The sequence below is a fragment of the Protobothrops mucrosquamatus genome, unplaced genomic scaffold (assembly GCF_001527695.2).
Source record: "Protobothrops mucrosquamatus isolate PMUCROS unplaced genomic scaffold, P.Mucros_1.0 scaffold3078, whole genome shotgun sequence".
Classification (NCBI taxonomy): domain Eukaryota; kingdom Metazoa; phylum Chordata; class Lepidosauria; order Squamata; family Viperidae; genus Protobothrops; species Protobothrops mucrosquamatus.
In genome coordinates, this window is record NW_015389088.1 from 137,418 (window position 1) to 158,781 (window position 21,364).

The following is a 21,364-nucleotide window of genomic DNA, read 5'->3' on the forward strand; positions in this document are numbered from 1 at the left end:
GAATCACCCGGATCTCTGGGGGCAGCTCGTTCCAGAGGGTGGGTGCTCCGACAGAGAAGGCTCTCCCCCTGGGGGTCGCCAGCCGACACTGTCTGGTTGACGGCACCCTGAGGAGGCCCTCTCTGTGGGAGCGTATCGGCCGGTGGGAGGTGATCTGTGGCAGAAGGCGGTCTCGGAGGTAACCAGGTCCAATGCCATGTAAGGCCACACTTGGAATACTGCATCCAGTTTTGGTCACCACGATGTAAAAAAGATGCTGAGACTCTGGAAAGAGTGCAGAGAAGAGCAACAAAGATGATCAGGGGACTGGAGGCTAGAACATATAAGGAACAGTTGCTGGAATTGGGCATGTCTAGTTTAATGAAGAGAAGGACCAGGGGGGACATGATAGCAATGTTCCAATATCTCAGGGGCTGCCCCAAAGAAGAGGGAGTCAAGCTATTCTCCAAAGCGCCTGAAGGCAGGACAAGAAGCAACGGATGGAAACTAACCAAGGAGAGAAGCAACCTAGAACTAAGGAGAAACTTCCTGACAGTGAGGAACAATTAATCAGTGGAACAACCTGCCTCAAGAAGTTGTGGGTGCTCCAACACTGGATGTTTTCAAGAAGAGACTGGACAGCCATTTGTCTGAAATGGTATAGGGTTCATGCTTAAGCAGGGGTGAACTAGAAGACTTCCAAGGTCCCTTCCTCCATCATCATCATCATCATCATCATCATCACTTCAGGCCAACCTGGAGCAGAATACATTATAACAGGGTTGGAGGGGACCTTGGAGGTCACCTAGTCCAACCCTCTGCTGAAGCAGGAGACCCTAAACCATTTCCAAACAAATGGCTGTCCAGTCTCTTCTCCAAAACCTCCCGTGATGGAGCCTCCACGACTTCTGGAGGCAACTTCCGTTCCACGAGGTTGCTGAAAAACATTTTAGCTGCAAACCAAAGTCACTTGAGGAAGATCTACCGGGTGGAAAAGAATGCAAATACGATGCAATTTCTTTTTTTTTCTTCCTTAGGTTGAAATAAAACACTCAGAAAAACGGGATAAAGAATCAAAGCGTTTGAGCAACTGAGACAGACGTGATCAACACCACTTTCAGTACACGTAAGAAGGAAAATCATCAACGCATAAATCCATAATAATGATGCGTGGAGCTACACACCCACTGTTAAATAGGCAAAGTTGGCGAGCGCACGCTGGACGTTAGGAGCAAGCAGACAAGGCTTAGGAGGGTGGAAAGGAGTGGACAGCCCCAAAATTCCCACGCCACACACAGCTGGACAGATGAGCATCCCCGTCTGTGATTTTTCCCCATCCTGCTTTTAAGGAAGGAATGCGACAATGGAAAGAAAGCAACTGGGTCCAGTTCCTTCTCTTGCCGTGGAAAACAAGCAAACTGGGAGAAAAAAAAAAGGTGGGACATTTTGGTCCACTGAAGATCCTGGACAAATATTATAAGGAGTGTTTTTGGGGAAGAAAGTCAGACGAGAATAATTAACTCAAGTCTTCTTTTAGCCGCTTCAGTACTTTGTTGCTATCTCATCTGTTCGATTCTCGCACCCCTGGGATCTTAGCGAAAAACCTCTTCCGGCTTGTTGCCTCCTCCAGATGTTGGGAGGATAACACATATACGGTAATTTGGGGCGCATCTGGAAGGCACCAGGTTGGCGGTTGCTGCATGGCCTCATGGAGGTGGAAGAAGGCAAATTCTGTGGCTCTGTTCCAAGATGGTATAGGTCAGGGGTAGGCAACCTTGGCTCTTTTATGACTGGTGGACTTCAACTCCCAGAATTCCTGAGCCACCATGGCTCAGCTTGAAAACCTCTCCCTCTCCCCTCAGCATGGCTGGCTCAGGAATTCTGGGAGTTGAAGTCCACGAGTCATAAAAGAGCCAAGATTGCCTACCCCTGATCTAAACTCATCAAATCATGATCTAGATCAGGGGTGGGGAACCTTGGCTCTTTTATGACTCGTGGACTTCAATTCCCAGAAATCCTGAGCCAGCACGGCTCAGCTTGAAAACCTCTCCCTTTCTCCTCAGCGTGGCTGGCTCAGGAATTCTGGGAGTTGAAGTCCACCAGTCATAAAAGAGCCAAGGTTGCCTACCCCTGGTATAGGTTCTCCTGCTTGAGCAAGGGGCTGGACTAGAAGATCTCCAGGGTCCCTTCCAGCTCTATTCTATTCAATGGGCTTAGTATAAGCTAAGGTGGCCCTTGGAGAGTAGCTAATTTCAGACAGCAGCAGAGAGGGAAATAATGCTGGGGGCTTTGCCGGTCTCCAGCAGCTACAGATGTGGCCGCAGATGTTAGCTAGGCCTTGCTTCTCTTTGGAAAACGTCCACAGGTCCCTTTTTTCACTGCCGTCGTAACTTGGAACGGGCCACTAAATGAACTGTTGTAAGTCAAGAACTAGCGGTATTCTGAGGTAATGATTACCCCAATTTAGAGAGGTTGGGGACTAGAACCAGGCCTAAAGTTTCCATCGAAACCATGAAGAAAAAGCAGCACGGTTCACCAAAGACTCCTTCTACGAAGAGGGCCTTCTCCTCCTTGTACCCAGTCCTAACTTTGCAAGCTTTGGCAACCCTTGAGTAAAAACTGCAGGGAAGAGTAATCCAGAGTGAAGGAAAGAGCCACAAGGAGCAAGAGCAGCTCCGAAGGAGAGAAAGCAGAACCTATACCAGTGATGGCGAACCTTTGAGAGACCAAGTGCCCAAACTGCAACCCCAAACCCACTTATTTATCGCCGGGCGCCAGGTGGGCATGGCCCACTGGGTTGGCGTGGCTGTGGTGGTCATGGCAGACTGGGTAGGTGTGGCCAAGGTGGGCATGGTCACCTCGATGTTGCTCGTGGGGAAGGATGCCTGTGAGGGCCGGGCAGGGTTGGGGGAGATCCAGGGGGTCTCTGGCAGGTGGGGCGGTGGGCAGGAGGCTCGTCCTGCGGGGCGAGGCGAGGCAAGGCGAGGCAGGGCAGGGGTGCCATTGTCGCAGGACAAGGCGAGGCAGGGGCCGGGGCGGCTGCTGCCTGACACCATCGGCCCCTGCACAGAGAGGCCAGAGAGCACATGGGGGGCAACAGTGTCCGTCAGCAGCCACAGCCTACCGGCCCCTCGACCGGCACACTCTGGGGCTCCGCAGCCCACCACCAGCAGTTCAGAGAAGCCGCCTCTGAGCTGGACAGCTGGCCAACAGCTGAGAAGACAATGCAGTGGGTCGTGCCCGGGAAAAGGAGAGCATGCGGGGCCAGGAGGGATGGGACGGTGGGGAGGGAATGTGGGACCTCAGCCATGTGGGACCTCCGCGAGTTAATGGGCGGTTGGTTGAAGAGGGACGGTTGCCATCTCTGGGACACGGCACGTGTGCCCACAGAGAGGGCTCTGAGCGCCGCCTCTGGCACGCCTGCCATAGGTTCGCCACCACTGACCTAGAACCTACTTCAGCTTGACCGAGCGGGAGGCCGACCGTCCCTGCGTTGCTTGGTTGTGAGTTTGCCAAAGCCCAGCCAGCCGTTTTTTTAGTAAGGCGAAGAATCGCGCAAGGGTTAGAGGCAGACAAAGTGGCCTTTTACTCACGGGCCTGGCGGAGCGATGAATCTTGGGCAGGGGTGGTCTCGGCGGCGGTGCACTTGGCTGCAGCAAAGGGGAAACTTCAGTCATTAGCCCCCAGCCCCAAAACAGCACCTTCAGCAGGACCTCAACTTACTAGGACAAACTCCTTGGGGTGGAAGGGATCTCGGATCACTTGAGCTTGTTGGGCTTAAGAAATGGAGAGGACAGCAGGAAGCCAGGGAGATGTGGCTCATCCCTACATCTTTATCAAAGTCATTGCTGGATTTTTATTTATTTTTCTGATAGTTAGGCAGAAGTGGGGGAAGAGACTCCTTGTCCAAAGGTGTTTTTTCAAGACTTTCTTGTTTCTCTTTGAAGACGTTTCGCTTCTCATCCAAAAAGCTTCTTCAGCTCTGACTGGATGGCGGGGAATGGAAGGATTTATACTCCTTGCAGACAGCTGGTCATTTGCATGCTTTTAGAGAGTCATTGAGGCCACTTGGAGGTTTACCTGTGTCCTCAAAGTCACCTGAGCGGTGCAAATGGGTGTGGAGCCTTCTTGGCTGCAGGATGTTGTCTGCCCTGGGTCCCTTCCTTGTTGGAGACAAACGCAGGCTGTTGGGGATGAGTCTGCGTTGTCTGAATCTCAAACTGAAGCGCAAATGGTTCCTGTAGACCAGTGGTGGCGAACCTATGGCACGCGTGCCAGAGGCGGCACTCAGAGCCCTCTCTCTGGGCACATGTGCCATTGCCCCAGCCTCGCCTCCCCCCCATGACCCCCTCCTCACCAGCAGCCCCGCTGGAGGAGAGTCACCCTTGAGCGTGGCCCATGCGGAGCAGCGCAGCCAAGGACATGGCAGCCAGGCAGCATAGACAAGAGTCTGCCCTCACGCCCCATCATGCACAGTTGATGCTGCGGGGCGCGGGCAGAGGGCGTGGCTGCCATGGCCACGCTGCTGGGCTATCTGCGGCAGGCCCTGGAGGCGGTGAGTGGCCCTGCGGGGAGGTGGGGTGGGGACGGGGCAGGGGATGGAGCAGGGGCGGGGCCAGTTTTGGGGCACTCGGGTCTCTAAAAGGTTCGCCATCAGTGCTGTAGACTCTCTCAAAGAAGGCAAATGACCAGCTGTCTGCAAGGAGTATAAATCCTTCCATTCCCCATTCGAAGGGGGTTCACCCCAAAGGGCATAGCTAAATGTCTATGGAGATTCTCCGTCATCCAGATCGTGGTTGTCCCAAAGGTGCTTTTTCAAGAGGCAACTGGACTTTCTTATTTTTCTTTGAAGACGTTTCGCTTCTCATCCAAGAAGTTTCTTCAGCTCTGACCGAATGGTGGGAAGTGGAAGGATTTATACTCCTTGCAGACTGCTGGTCATTTGCATTACTCTAGAGAGTCGTTGAGGCCACTTGGAGATTAACCCACAGTGAAGGGACCCAGGGCAGAAAACATCCTACACCAAGAAGGCTCCACTCCCGTTTGCACTACTCAGGTGACCCTGAGGACACAAGGAAGTGAGTTTTGTCCCATTTTGCCACATTTGTTAAGTGAACCACTGCGGCGGTTAAATCGGTAACCCGGTTGTTAAGTGAATTTGGCTTCCCCCGATGGACTTTGCTCGTCAGAAGGTCACAAAATGGGATCACATGACACACACACACACACACGGGATGCTGCGGCTGTCAGTTGCCAAGCATCTGCTTGTAAGTCACGTGTCCACTGGGATGCTGCAATGGTCGTAAGTGTGAAAAATGGTCATGAGTCCTTTTTCAGTGCCGTTGTCAGTTCAAACGGTCACTAAACGAAGTGTTGTAAGTCAAGGACTACACTTATTGCCTTCTCTCCCAGGTTTCTCCTGGCAACGTTATAGGGGAGGGCTCTGCTTTTTCTCCCCTGCTTTTCGGGACCCCGCTTTAAACCCCAAAACTCCTTGCCAGGTGCAACTCTTCCCGATTTTGCACCCCCAGATAAATCTCCTCCCTGGGACAGGATGCTTGTAAATCTCCCTGCATCGTCTTCTTTCCAGTTCGCAGCCACTGCTGGAATTTGGTGCCCCTCCAGATGACAATATTTATCTGCCGAAATAGGTCACGAAAGAAAGAAAAAAGGGACGGCTGGCATCCCGGGGTGTGTGTGTGTGTGTTTGCTCTGAATCCTGGACCCCTCCCCTCTCATGCTCCAAAACAGATCCCCGAGACATGTACATTACACAGAAACCAGCCTCGGAGTTGCGGTTAATTTGTTGATGCAGCAAAACGCATTGTTTCCAAAAGGTCAGGAAGGGAAAGTGTGGTAGAAGATCAGCTTAATTACTTGCGCGGCATCGAGAATGTGGTCCGGGGATGCCCGAACTGGAGCTTAAATTACTGCGGCAGGCCTGTGGTTAAAGGACCAGCCATAGAGGGGGGGGGGGAATAATTAAGCAATAATTAAGCTTAAGCGGCTCGTTGAATGGACTACAACTACCTTGGCTTACAACAGCTCTTTTGGGGGCCATTCGAAGTTACAACGGCGCTGAAAAAAAGGGACTTATGACCATTTTTTCACACTTACGACCGTTGTAGCATCCCTGTGATCACTTGATCAAAATAATGGAGTCTTGGCAACGGGCTCGTATTTATGATGGTCGGAGTGTCCTGGGATCACGTCATCCCCTTTTGCGATCCTCTGACAAGCGAGAAGCCAGATTCCTTTAACAACTGTGTTGCTAACTTCACAACTGGTTCATATTTATGATGGTCGCAACGTCCCGGGGTCACGTGATCCACATCTGTGACCTCCTTGACGAGCAGAGTCAATGGGGAAGTACAGGAGTCAGGCAGGCCAGGATACACAGCACAAGCACACAAGGCACAGTGGGATTATGTAGGCAATGCCTTCATGAGAGGTGAGGTTGCCTCCTCGCAAATAGCCTAGCTGACCTGCATTGTGCCTGTCTCCTCTCTGCTCTACATGTTCTTGGAGCATGGAGGTGTGGACTCCACCTCCTCATTGCTAACAGGTGGCAGCTCCTCCCAGTCCTTGCCTGGAGCCTCCTGGCAACCTTGCTGCAGCCTCAGCCAGTACTCCTCCGATCCACCCAGCTGAGGCTGCTCCATCAGGCTAGCACTCCCCAAGCCGTGATCCTGACCAACATTACAGAGGGCAGAGAAGAGCAACAAAGATTATCAGTGCACTGGAGGCTAAACCATATGAAGAACGGTTGCTGGAATTGGGTGTGTCTTGTTTAATGAAGAGAAGGACCAGGGGTGACATGATAGCCGTCTTCCAATATCTCAGGGGCTGCCTCAAAGAAGAGGGAGTCAAGCTATTCTCCAAAGCGCCTGAAGGCAGGACAAGAAGCAACAGATGGAAACTAATCAAGGAGAGAAGCAACCTAGAACTAAGGAGAAATTTTCTGACAATTAGAACAATTAACCAGTGGAACAACCTGCCTCCAGAAGCGGTGAATGCTCCAACACTGGAAGTCTTTAAGAAGAGACTGGACAGCCATTTGTCTGAAATGGGATAGGGTTTCCTGCCTGAGCAGGGGGTTGGACTAGAAGACCTCCAAGATCCCTTCCAACTTTATTATTATTATTATTATTATTATTATTATTATTATTATTATTATTATTATTATTATTATTATTATTATTATTATTATTCTCTGCACTTTCCTCTGTCGACTCAAACTCACCCTCCTCCTCTGAACTCGTGTCCGAAAAGTGGTCTGGTAGCGGATCCATGACAGCTATTGAGTTGGACATACCACTTTCGGAAAGTCAAGTCATGACAACGCTATGATTTAAACCTTCCTGCTTCTGCTGTTCCTCCAAAGGGCATCACCAGCTGAAGGGGGAAGACCCCAAGTTCTTTTCCTTTCCAAGAAACAAAAATGGGCTGCGAGATGCTTGGGGAAATCTTTGAAAGCTCCACAAACATCACAATGAAGCCAGCCGGCCACTCACAGTAATATCCCTCCATGAAGGTGATGTCAATGAGGGATGTCAATGGAGATTCCTGGTTGTCCCAAAAGTGCTTTTTCAGGAGGCAACTGGACTTTCTTGTTTTTCTTTGAAGACGTTTCGCTTCTCATCCCAGAAGCTTCTTCAGCTCTGACTGGAGGGCGGAGGATGGAAGGATTTATACTCCTTGCAGACAGCTGGTCATTTGCATCCTTTTAGAGGATCGTTGAGGCCACCTGGAGGCTTACCTGTGTCCTCAGGGTCACCCGAGTAGTGCAAATGATTCCTGTAGTCTGCAATTTTTTTCTAGAACACGACTCAGGTGACCCTGAGGACACAAATAAACCTACAAGTGTCCAACGACTCTCAGAGCCGAAGAAGCTTCTTGGAGGAGAAGCGAAACGTCTTCAAAGAAAAATAAGGAAGTCCAGTTGCCTCCTGAGAAAGCACTTTTGGGACAACCAGGAATCTCCACTGACATCCCTCCCTGAAATCCTCCGAGACCAAGCAGGGATGGGAGGGGGAGTCTCCCCAAATTCGGGGCGCCAGCAAGAGGCCGATCCCACCTACCCCCAAATAACGCCAGAAAGCTGTCCATTCCAGGCTGCAGCGGGCGTTTAAAAAAAATCACAGCTAATAGGTTAACAACTGTTTTTTCTTCGCCTTCAAATGAAGAATATCAGAAAGCCGAGGGAATATTCGGCTTTCCAATTTGTACCAAGCGCTCCCTGCTCCCTGCAATGTGTGTTTGACAGAGCTGACATTTTGTACCGCTGTGAGACGGGAGGAGCGCGTGTGACATTTTTATTCATGGTAGCGAACGCCCTTGTAATGATCAGCTCTGGTCGATGCGCTGACTGCCAGCAGCCTCCAGCCCTGCGAGAACAAACACAAGTCGAAGGGAGCAGCGGCTCGGCTGCCTTGTTAAGACAGCGCCAGGATCCTAACGAAGAGCCGCGTTCGGGAAAATTTCACTGTCAAATCCTCAAGGACACTGTCAGCGGAGAACTAACGGCATACATTTCTGGCGGAAAAACGCAGAAAATTCACCCGACGCGCAGGAAGCAAAAGGCACAAAGCTGGGCCGGTTTTTAAAACTTTAACTACTTCTTCTTTGTTTAAAAAATAAAATAAAATAAAATAAAAAATAAAATCCCTGGCCATTCTCGATGCTTCGCCTTGTGGGGCTGGGTCCTGACCTCAAAGCCGCAGTCCTGATTTCTACAAAATCCGAGCTGAGCAGCTGCTGTGAAGACGAACACCAACCTGTGTTTGATTGCCTAGTCCAGGGGTAGGCAACCTTGGCTCTTTTATGACTCGTGGACTTCAACTCCCAGAATTCCTGAGCCAGGATGGCTCAGCTTGGAAACCTCTTCCTTTCCCCTCAGCATGGCTGGCTCAGGAATTCTGGGAGTTGAAGTCCACGAGTCATGAAAGAGCCAAGGTTGCCTACGCCTGGCCTAGAGGGAAGAACGGTCTCTCCTGAAGGCTGTGTGTGCATATAAAATGTGTTTCCGGCATTGGGGGCAGCCAGCAACCCTTCTAGAAATACGTGGGTGTGTTTCCAGAAGGGTGTCACACTTTTAGGCGAACTCGGCAATCGCGGGAATTATTGTGAGCTGCCTGGCCAAGCCTAGTCAACATGATGGATGGAAACTTAAAAGGGACCAGGGGGAGAAGAGATTAGAACAGGGGTAGGCAACCTTGGCTCTTTTATGACTTGTGGACTTCAAATCCCAGAATTCCTCAGCCAGCATGGGGGAACTAGTTCAACCCCCTGCTCAGGCAGGAAACCCTATATCATTTCAGACAAATAATAATAATAAAGTTGGAAGGGACCTTGGAGGTCATCGAGTCCAACCCCCTGCTCAGGCAGGAACCCTACACCATTTCAGACAAATGGCTGTCCAGTCTCTTCTTAAAAACTTCCAGTGTTGGAGCATTCACCACTTCTGGAGGCAGGTTGTTCCACTGGTTAATTGTTCTAACTGTCAGGAAGTTTCTCCTTAGTNAGAAGAAGAAGAAGAAGAAGAAGAAGAAGAAGAAGAAGAAGAAGAAGAAGAAGAAGAAGAAGAAGAAGAAGAAGAAGAAGAAGAAGAAGAAGAAGAAGAAGAAGAAGAAGAAGAAGAAGAAGAAGAAGAAGAAGAAGAAGAAGAAGAAGAAGAAAGTCATTTGAGCACAGCCGAAAGGTGTTTATGCTGTTGTCGCTTCAGCCAGCAGGCGGTTGAGTTCCATGCGTCCTTTTTGTGAGCAGATTAATGACTGCAACTGGTGGAGAACAAGACACCCATGACCAACTGTCAACTCCAGTTGGGTGAGCCCTAATGAGTTAAAATTAAATGTTGCAGTTAGGCTCGGCAACCCCCCCCCCTCGTCCCCTTCAGTTAATCTGTCACTTAATGAAGAAAAGCGCCTGGACAGAGACAGCCGAGCGAGGTGCCGGCTGACTTACAGCAGGCTGATTAAGGATGTTCCCCCAACAGCAGCCAGTGGACTTCGGCGAACAAAATAAATAGACTGTATGCAAATGTGTTTGTCACTCTGACAGCACAACTCAATTAAGGCCGGCTCTGCTGGGGCTGGTGGGCTGCAAGCTTGCAGACGCCACTGCAGTGTTGAAACTGGGGGTATTGACTGGCCGTTGGTTTTGTCCATTATTTGGGACGGGGGGAGGGAGAAATAGGCTTCAAGTTTCCTTGCCATTTGAATAGAATAGAATAGAATAGAATAGAGTAGAGTAGAGTAGAGTAGAGTAGAGTAGAGTAGAGTAGAATATGGAGGAATGGAATGGAGTGGAGTGGAGTGGAATAGAATGGAATGGAATAGAATAGAATAGAATAGAATAGAATAGAATAGAATAGAATAGAATAGAATAGAATAGAATAGAATAGGAGAACAGAACAGAGTAGAGTAGAGTAGAGTAGAGTAGAGTAGAGTAGAGTAGAGTAGAGTAGAATAGAATGAATATTGGAGGAATAGAATAGAGTAGAGTAGAGTAGAGTAGAGTAGAGTAGAGTAGAGTAGAGTAGAGTAGAGTAGAGTAGAGTAGAGTAGAGTAGAATAGAATAGAATGAATATTGGAGGAATAGAATAGAATAGAATAGAATAGAATAGAGTAGAGTAGAGTAGAGTAGAGTAGAGTAGAGTAGAGTAGAGTAGAGTAGAGTAGAGTAGAGTAGAATGGAATGGAATGGAATGGAATAGAATAGAGCTGGAAGGGACTTTGGAGGTCTTCTAGTCCAGCCCCCTGCTCACGTTTAGCACTCTTGAAGTGCCCAGGAGATTAATGTTATGTTCTTTTCATTTGCCATAAGAAGGGGTGAAAAGAGGAGTCCCAGATCTCTCTTTGATGCTCTTTTTTTTTAATTAAAGCTAGGTATGCCCTCCCTGGGCCAGTCTGTAATGCCACCTCACTCACAGAAGCTTCCAAAGGAACTTTTGCTACACGTGACCAGGAAGTTGAGTGGATGGGTCTTTACCGCGTACACAGCATCACCCAATAAAGACTAAATTCAGGGTTGGCAATACTACTTGGTCGAGCGGGTGGCTACAGAAACTGAATAAACGCATTCACTTCTTGAAGAGCATGGCCAGGCCTCGGTCTTGGCCAAAAGCCACATGGGATGAAGAACTGATGGTCTCGCTGGGAGGAGGGGATGGAGAGAGACGAGTGTATTTCAGCAAAAGATTGCCTGGGATAGGTTTCAATGAAATCATCATCAGAATAACAGAATAACAGAGCTGGAAGGGACCTTGGAGGTCTTCTAGTCCAACCTCCTGCTCAAGATATTCGAATCACAGGTAGACCAGCATCCTATGTCCACAATGGACGTCAGAAGTCCCTTTTTGGAAGTCTGCAATCAGGGTTCTTTTTCAAAAGTTGCGCTCTCATTGCCTCTTAAAATAGAATCAAGCTGGAAGGGACCTTGGAGGTCTTCTAGTCCAGCCCCCGGCTCAAGCAGGAGACCCTATGCCATTTCAGACAAATGGCTGTCCAATCTCTTCTTCTAAACCTTCAGTGTTGGAGAACCCTCAACTTCTGGAGGCAGGTTGTTCCACTGAGTAATTGTTCTAACTGCCAGGAAGTTTCTCCTTAGTTCTAGGTTGCTTCTCTCCTTAATTAATTTCCATCCATTGCTTCTTGGGCTGCATTCAGGGGCTTTGGAGAATAGCTTGACTGCCTCTTCTTTGGGGCAGCCCCTCAGATATTGGAAGACTGCTATCATCTCCCCCCTGGTCCTTCTCTTCACTGAACTAGACACACCCAGTTCCTGCAACCGTTCTTCGTATATATAACCTGTATGTGCATTCACATGAACAAAGGCAGTTCCTTAAGGGGCTAATGCATAGGATTGCTCTTTCAAAATGCAATATTTTTAAAACATTACCACGCCTGTCTGCCAATATCACCCTGGATCTTGCATCACTTGTATTTCCTCTCTAAGAAAGTAATTCTTTAATTACCTCCAGCCTTTCAACGTGGCCCCTCCACCGATTCAAGAGTCACCCAACGAAGACTACAATCCACGTTATCAAGGGCATACCCCTCTCCCCCTCGGGCCCACCAAACAAGCTTGCGAAGTTAAATTCATTTTTGCAATTATAAGTCACTTCATCCTGGCTGGCTTTTCAGAAATGTACAGCGGAGAGCATCGTAAAAACAACCAGCTCGGAGAACAGGAGAGTCAATATCGAAATATATGAAGCATGCTATTAAGGAGCCATTAATTGATTTTCCAAACCCCCGGTCGTTCCTTTTTCTGTTCAAAGGGTGCTGCGGTGCTTATTATCCTAAGAGACCGGCGGATGACACCGGGACTGAACGAAAGACATCTGAAACCGAGGCAGAAGTAAGAGAGAACCCAGGATAAAAGGTGGGGGGGATGTTTTATTTGACAGGAGGGGAGGATGGGCACTCGGAGATGCAAGAAAAGTCTTGGAAATAGGTTGTGGACTAGATATACTCCCAAACTTCAGACTGGCACCTGCTGAAATTCCTGATGGCACCCTGTGCCACTTAGGGGCATTAGCAGGCGCTATCCACTGCTGAAGCTTTCAGTGTCTTTCTGGTAGTTTGTGACGGTTCTGATTATGAAAGTTTGATCTTTCATCAGTTCTTCCCTTGGCATCCAGAGAACTACGGGTGGGATGGGACCCTAGACTAGTGTCTGTCAACCTTGGTGACTTTAAGACGCGTGGACCTCAACTCACACTAGCTGGGAAATTCTGGGAGTCCACATGTCTGAAAGTCACCAAGGTTGAGGAACATCATGGCCTAGACCAAGGGGTAGGCAACCTTGGCTCTGTTATGACTGGTGGACTTCAACTCCCAGAATTCCTGAGCCAGCCGCGCTGAGGGGAAAGGGAGCGGTTTCCAAGCTGAGCCATGCTGGCTCAGGAATTCTGGGAGCTGAAGTCCACGAGTCATGAGGGGGCCATAGTTCTCCCATGCTGGCTGAGGAATTCTGGGAGTTGAAGTCCACGAGTCATAAAAGAGCCGAGGTTGCCTACCTCTGGCTAGGCTTAGGCCGCTTCATGACTCGTGGACTTCAACTCCCAGAATTCCTGAGCCAGCATGGCTCAGCTTGGAAACCTCTCCCTTTCCCCTCAGCGTGGCTGGCTCAGGAATTCTGGGAGTTGAAGTCCACGGGTCATAAAAGAGCCAAGGTTGCCGACCCCTGGCCTAGACCAGACATGTCAAACTCACGATGTCGTGTGACATAATGGCACTTTTCCCCCATTGCCGGCAATGGGGTGGGCGCGGTTTCCTCATGACACGGCAGTTTGACACCCCTGGCCTAGACCCATGGTGACTTGCTTTTAAGACTGGGCTCTTGCGGGTAAAGAAATAGGGAACCAGGACAGGCAACACAGACCATCATTCTGAAGGGCCTTCCAATGAAATCCCAGAAGAGGTAGGACCAAAATTGGGGGAGGGGGAATCATTTTCCACTCAATTTTGGGAGGGAAGGATGGATGGAGAATGGCCTTGCCCTGTTCTTCTGAGTTCCTCCCTAGCCCAATCGCGTAAAATATCAACAACTAAAATTGGGCTATTATTATTGCTTTACTTTGGCCACCTAAGGAGAAGGAAGGACTCACTGGAGAAGAGCCTGATGCTGGGAAAGATGGAGGGCAAGAGAAGAAGGGGACGACAGAGAAGGAGGTGGCTGGATGGAGTCACTGAAGCAGCAAGCGTGAGCTTCAATGGACTCCAGAAGATGGAAGAGGATAGGAAGGCCTGGAGGAACGTTGTCCATGGGGTTGCGATGGGTTGGACATGACTTCACAACTAACATCAACAAAAACTTAGCGGTACAAAATGGGAGTGCTTCCAGAATGTAGATGATGAGGTCCTGGAAGGTGCAATGGGGACCCACCAACCCAACTGACGTGCTACTCTAGAGGAAGATTCAAGTCACCTCCATAGCTTACCTGGCCAAAGTGAACGGTGATGGGTCTCCTGTCATCCTGGAGTTTGGGGTCCCTTTTTTCAGCCAGGGGAGATGGAGCTGTCCTTGAAGTGGAATCTTCTGGCATGGTGGAACAGCCGTTTTCACTGATGTCCTGCAGGGGAGAATACCGTAAATAGAATTGTGCCGCCAGGAAGACCCTTGATTTTGAAGGGGAGGGCTCTACTCAGGATGCTCGTTGTGGCTTCACAATGTCTCGTGAAACGTGTAACTCTGCTTATAGGTAATTCATCAGTGGGTTAAAAGCCAGGTTAAGTCTATGAGAGCCAGGACTGATATGTGGGACATCATATAATGAACATAGGCGATTCAGCCAAGCCGAGGACAGAGATGGCCGCCACACAATGTCCTCAAAGATTAGAAATAATGAAAAGGCTTCAGCAATCCACCGTGCAGGAAAGCCAGCTGTGCAGGAAGCTTCAACTTTAAACTTCTTTGTGACATTGTCGAGGAATTAATGCCTGGTAAATATAGAAACATGTGACCTCAAGGCCGGCTGCTTTGATGGGCGACCCCTGACCTGCCCCTCAAGTTCTCCTCTGGCTTAAATACTCTAATGAGACCGGTAAGCTGATAGCCAATTAGGAAGCATTCTTTGGGGGCACAGGATGACCTAAACCCGCTGGTCCAACACAACAAAGCTTGGATGGACCTCGTTCCAGACAGAGAAGCAAAGGGACCTTTTCAGATCCAGCCGGTCAAGCCAACGTTCTCCCCAAGGGACCAAAAAAAAAATGTGTCACAGAAAATTAAGAACCCGTAAAATTTTAAAAAAAGGAACAGGGACTCCCCATCCAGGAAGAGAGTTCATATAAATGGGACACCTCCATTTTGTCTCTTGTAGAACAAAAATAACTAAGCAAAAGCTCCAGACACAAGGGAGAGTACTTGGAAGTTGGAAGCCGTTATCTGGTTAGGAGGAAAAATAAGTGGACAAAGAAGGACAGTGCCAGGGCTGGAACCCCCTTGGAGATGTCTCCAAGGCCACTGTTGAACACAGCAAGTAGGTCAAAAGCTTGTCTGCAGGTAGCTGCACAATGCAGCCATCTGCAAGGGGGACTCATACTGTCCTTCTGCTCTTGCCCTTGACCTGGCCAACTCTATGGAGCTGAGGATTCAATGGAGGCAATGCTGGGAATGGCCCCACCGAGGCCATTTCCTTTGACCTACACAATCAAGCAGCTGTTTATGGAGATTCTCCGTCATCCAGGTCACGGTTGTCCCAAAGGTGCTTTTTCAAGAGGCAACTGGACTTTCTGGTTTTTCTTTGAAGACGTCTCGCTTCTCATCCAAGAAGCTTCTTCAGCTCTGACTGGATGGTGGGGAATGGAAGGATTTATATTCCTTGCAGGCAGCTGGTCATTTGCGTTCTTTTCGAGAGTCGTTGAAGTCCCTGGAGGTTTACCTGTGTCCTTAGGGTCACCTGAGTGGTGCAAATGAGTGTGGAGCCTTCTTGGAACTGCTGAAAGGACAGTGTTGTAGACTGGAGATAGATGATGTTGTATCCCTCCCCCTCTGTTGAGAGAGGGCTGTTCAATTTTGACCTAGATGGCCTCTTTGACTCCTCTTTGTCCAAAATGTGGACAAACATTTGCCTTCTTGTAGAGAGTCATTGAGGCCACCTGGAGGTTTGTCTGTGTCCTTAGGATCACCTGAGTGGTGCAAATGGGTGTGGAGCCTTCTTGGAACTGCTGAAAGGACGGTGTGGTAGACTGGAGTTAGATGATGTCGTGTCCCTCCCCCTCTGTTGAGAGAGGGCTGTTCAATTTTGACCTAGATGGCCTCTTTGACCCCTCTTTCAAACCAGCGGTCTACTCTGTCCAAAATGTGGACAAGACCCTGAGGACACAGATAAACCTCCAGGTGGCCTCAATGACCTTCTAAAACAGTGTTTCTCAACCTTGGGCACTTTAAGCTTTGTGGACTTCAACTCCCAGAATTCCCTATCCAGCCACACTGGCTGGGGAATTCTGGAAGTTGAAGTTCACACTACTTAAAGTTCCCAAGGTTGAGAAACACTGCTCTAAAAGAATGCAAATGGCCAGCGGTCTGCAAGGAGTATAAATCCTTCCATCCTCCACCATCCAGTCAGACTTGAAGAAGCCTCTTGGATGAGAAGCGAAACCTCTTCAAAGAAAAACAAGAAAGTCCAGTGGCCTCGTTAAAAAAAAAGCACCTTTGGGACAATCAAGCAGCAGGCACCACACTCCGCTAGCCGTCCACTTCGGACAGCTGGAAGAAAGCCAGAGGAATGACTGCAGATCCTTTGAATATCCTATCCCACAAACTGAAGACAGGATAGGAAGGGAGCGCCATTTAATCTCCACGACCGTATTAGAGGAGGACCTCCGAGACCCCGAGCTGACCTTTGCAGAATTCCACCCAGTATTTCTTATTTGCAATTCAAAGTCAACGGTGGGAGCAAACCGAGGGCAAGGAGAGACTATTGATTATATCCAAGGGGTCATCACTGCTACTGCGCAGTTAAAGAAAACAGCCTTTCCTATCTTGGGTGCATTTTAAAATTTCTCCTGCCGCCGTCAGTCCGATTCTTGGCAACTGGAACCTCAAAGGTGAAATATAAGATTAGCTGTTCTCCTCATTTCCGTGTTAATGCTAAGCAGTAGAGAATGGCAGTGAGGTTAGAGCCTCAAATTAGTCAGCCAGAAGATGGAGGAACACCAGTCAGTCTCGGAGCGAGGAGGGGAAGAAGCTGTCTGATTATTCTCCCTCTCTTTCCCTCCGGTTGAATTCCACTTATAAAATGGAAACCTGTGATTCAGGGTTAAAATCAGGAGATGTATCTGCAGAAGAGCAGTGGGAACGGGTTGACAATGGAGGTGTCACTAGCTTGGGCTTGAAGGGGGTCCTAGAAAACAGAAGGGTTGTTCCTTGAGAACATCTGGAGAAGATCTCCAGGTCCAAGAACATGTCTTCACCACGTTGGCTTTGACAGGATGAAATAGCAGAAGAAGAAGCTTCTTGGAGGAGAAGCGAAACGACTTCAAAGAAAAGACAGACAGTCCAGTTGCCTCTTGAAAAAAGCACCTTTGGGGCAACCATGGACCTGGATGATGGAGAATCTCCATAGAGATACAGCAGAAGACAGGAATGGAAGGAAAACAAAGGGTTGAAGAAGAGCTGCTGAAGGTTCATTAGATGCTTGATGTTTGAAGCTTCCTTCAAACGTTGTGGCCCACTCAATGCCTTTCCATGGCCTAATCTAGAAGAGCATATAATAATAATAATAATAATAATAATAATAATAATAATAATAATAATAATAATAATAATAATAATAATAATAATAATAATAATAATAATAAAGTTGGAAGGGACCTTGGAGGTCATCAAGTCCAACCCCCTGCTCAGGCAGGAAACCCTATGCCATTTCGGACAAATGGCTGTCCAGTCTCTTCTTAAAAACTTCCAGTGTTGGAGCATTCACAGCTTCTGGAGGCAGGTTGTTCCACTGGTTAATAGTTCTCACTGTCAGGAAGTTTCTCCTTAGTTCTAGGTTGCTTCTCTCCTTGGTTAGTTTCCATCCGTTGCTTCTTGTCCTGCCCTCAGGCACTTTGGAGAATAGCTTGACCCCCTCCTCTTTGGGGCAACCCGAGATATTGGAACACTGCTATCATGTCCCCCTTCATCCTTCTCTTCGTTAAACTAGATATACCCAATTCCAGCAACCGGTCCTTATGTTTTAGCCTCCAGTCCTCTGATCATCTTTGTTGCTCTTCTCTGTACTCTTTCTAGAGTCTCAACATCTTTTTTACATCGTGGTGATCAAAAGTGGATGCAGTATTCCAAGTGTGGCCTTACCAAGGCATTGTAAAGTGGTATTAATACTTCACGTGAGCTTGATTCTATTCCTCTGTTAATGCAGCCTAGCACTGTGTTGGCTTTTTTGGCAGCTGCAGCACACGGCTGGCTCCTATTTAAGTGATTGTCCACTAGGACTCCGAGATCCCTCTCACAGTTACTACTATTGAGCAAGGTACCCCCTATACTATACCTGTCCATTTGGTTTTTCTTGCCTAAATGTAGAACCTTGCTTTTTTCACCATTGAATTTCATTTTGTTAGATAGCGCCCAGTGTTCAAGTCTGTCCAGATCCTTCTGTATCTTAAGCCTGTCTTCTAGAGTGTTGGCTATTCCTGCCAGCTTGGGTTCGTGTGCAAATATGATGAGTTCCCATCTATCCCCTCGTCCAGATCGTTGATGAAGATGTTGAAGAGCATTGGGCCCAGAACAGAGCCTTGGGGTACCCCACTACACACTTCCCTCCATGTAGATGTGGTTCCATTGAGGACCACACGTTGAGTACGGCCGGTCAGCCAGCTACGGATTTCCATAACTGCTTCAACAAATGTTCAAAATGGTTCCTCAACCCAACTGGACAAGAACCTTCAGCAAATGTTCTTCAATTCCTTGCTTTCCTTTGATCCTCGTCTTCTGCTTCTCTCCTCTTTCACCCTATCAAAACCAACCTGATGAAGACATTATCTTGTCGGGGTGGATCCCCTACTTTCAGGTGGGAGCAAAGATTTCTGAAGTATAAAGTGACACCCCCACCCCCGTTAACTTGGGCTGTCAGATCAGCGTGCGCCAGAAAGTGCAAAGAACGGGCACATGTTTTATGCGGAGCTGCGTGCTTCTTTTGGCTCGAGGCCCGCCAGCACAACGCAACCACACAGTTTGCACTTTCTCACAGGGGAGGAAGGAGGATTTCGACGGCACCCTCAGAGGCCCGAAGTGGGCCGCCTCCATTCTTTTGGCCGTGTCCCATTTGGGGGAGCGAAGGAACAGCCATTCCACGTCAGACCTTAATGTATTTGCTTTTTGTCTGTGAATATTTATAACAGTGGGGAAAAAATCCGGGACAGCTGGTAATGCATTTTGAAGTGTGTTAACAACACAGCACCAAACAGCTCTCTATTGATCACGTAATGCCTTTTTTCTTTCTTTCTTTNTTTTTTTTTCCTCCCTGGCCAAGCATTTCTTCCGTCTTTCTTTCTTTCTGTCTGTCTTTCTTTTTTTTTTTTTTTTCTAAATGCATCCTTCAAGTACCTTTTGCTTCAAGCGATTTTTCACCTCCTTTATTCCCATTTTTGCATGATCTTTTGCCTGCATGATAAAAAAAAAGGAGGAGGGGGGAGGAAAGAGGGCTGTTAGTTTAAGAGAGAAACCCTTATTTGCCTCCCCCCCCCCAGACAAGGGGTTTTGCAGCCCACCCAGGTCCACCTTCTCTGATTACCGAGAATAGGAGTGGGAGGTGCAGAATGGACCATCACCGGGGAAGACATAATGGGCATAAAAACAAATAAGGAGACCAAGAGGTTAAAAAAACAATCTTTAATGAGAGGGAGAGATTTTGTTGGTGGAGAATATCCTGGTTTTAAAGCGAGGATTCTTATTTTATCCCCTAATTATTTTTTATCTCTGCTGCGAGGTCTCTGCGAGGGACTTGAGTAAGTTTCCAACTTCTAGGTCTGCCTAGCCTGCTGTTAAAAGAGACACTCTGCAGCTCAGTCCGAGCAGGAGATACCAAGTTTGGGACCTCTAAGGTCATCCTGAGTCCCACCTAAAGAACCAGCCATGCAGAGATTGGGTGGCATCCAGGAGCCTTTTTCATCAAAGCTTTCAAGTGAGGAAGGAGAGCAGAAGACACTCAGGGCTGACAGACAAGGAACTAACCATGATTCCTGCTCTAGAATTAGAATTAGAATTAGAATTAGAGTAGAGTAGAATAGAATAGAAATTAGAATAGAATAGAAATTAGAATAGAATAGAATAGAAATAAGAACAGAACAGAACAGAATAGAAATTAGAATAGAATAGAAATTAGAATAGAATAGAATAGAAATAAGAATAGAACAGAACAGAATAGAAATTAGAATAGAATAAAAGATAGAGAATAGAATAGAATAGAATAGAATAGAGAATATAAGAAAATATAAGAAAATAGAATAGAATAGAATAGAATAGAATAGAATAGAATAGAATAGAATAGAATAGAATAGAATAGAATAGAATAGAATTAAGGAATAGAATAGAATATGGAATGGAATGGAATGGAATAGAATAGAATAGAATAGAATAGAATAGAATAGAAGCTGGATGGGACCTTGGAGGTCTTCTAGTCCAGCCCCCTGCTCAAGCAGGAGAACCTATACCGTCTCAGACAAGTGACTGTCTAGCCTCTTCTTAAAAACCTCCAGGGATGGAGCGCCCACGATTTCTGGTGGCAAGCTGTTCCACTGGTTGATTGTCCTCACTGTCAGGAAGTTTCTCCTTAATTCCAGGTTGCTTCTCTCCTTGATCAGTTTCCAACCATTGTTTCTCGTCCTTCCCTCTGGTGCTTTGGTAAACAACTTGGCCCCCCTCTGCCTTGTGGCAGCCCCTCAGATACTGAAACACTGCTATCACGTCTCCCCTATTTCTTCTTTATAGCTATTTTATGCAACTAATGCAGCAAACCCTTTTGTATTACTTTTTTTTTTTTTGCATTTTAGCATTCAATGGCTACGGACTTCACAGTGTAAGGACTGATATTATAGTATACTTCGGCCCTGTGTAACTGACAGACTGGATGCCAAATTGTGATTTTAATATAGATATTTTTTTAAACTTGTTATTTATTATTTTATTTTAGAATTTTTAACTGGAAATTCACGGAGTGTTTTTTATTTCTTCTGGTCTCGGACTGTAATAAAGCTTGATTTGATTTCGCTCCGGAGACTTACAAATTTGTAGACCGTCTTCATGGCAGGATTCGCCTTAGTCTTCACCGTGTTTAAAATGGCCCCACTTCCTTTCTAGGTGGACAAAGGAAAAATAAGCCATTAGGATCATACAGCAATGGAGCTGAGGGTGGGATTTTTTTAATACACCGAGGATAAAACCATGAATGTGGGGGCAAATGAATCCTCGTTAACTACCGCAGGCCTCTTACAGTGACCACGGTCTCGTTCATAAGAAGGAACAGGGTGAAAACAGTTTTGAGCTGAAAGTCAGATAGTTTTTTCTTCATTTTCAGTTCAATAGCTGGAATTCACCATGCAGGCAGTCCCATATTGCAGGGGTCCCCAACCCCCCCATCTGTGGACCAGTACTGGGCCGTGGCATGGCAGCAACCGGTCCACACAAACAAGGAAAATCCCATCCACAGATTGCAAGGCAGCACACAAAACCACGCACTGTCCAGTCGGTGGAAAAACCCCTCTCCACGGAACCGGTCCCTGGTGCCCAAAACATCTTAATATAAATGGCTCTGTGCTTGAGATACTGACTTTCTCTCCTTCCTTCCTTCCTTCCTTCCTTCCTTCCTTCCTTCCTTCCTTCCTTCCTTCCTTCCTTCCTTCCTTCCTTCTCTTTTCTTTTCCCTCCCTCCCTCCCTCC

General features: G+C 47.8%; 1 protein-coding gene across 1 annotated transcript in view; it reads right to left on the reverse strand.

Annotated features, from left to right (window-relative positions):
• DENND1A (DENN domain containing 1A) overlaps positions 1–21,364 on the reverse strand; it is a gene marked incomplete at its 5' end in the record, with an annotated part of 125,991 nt that overhangs the window by 19,216 nt on the left and 85,411 nt on the right. The window contains 4 exons of the mRNA XM_029286196.1: positions 3,573–3,629; positions 13,926–14,057; positions 19,034–19,090; positions 20,710–20,781. Of these exons, the coding sequence (XP_029142029.1) occupies positions 3,573–3,629; positions 13,926–14,057; positions 19,034–19,090; positions 20,710–20,781 (318 nt within the window). The remainder of the gene's footprint in view (positions 1–3,572; positions 3,630–13,925; positions 14,058–19,033; positions 19,091–20,709; positions 20,782–21,364) is intronic.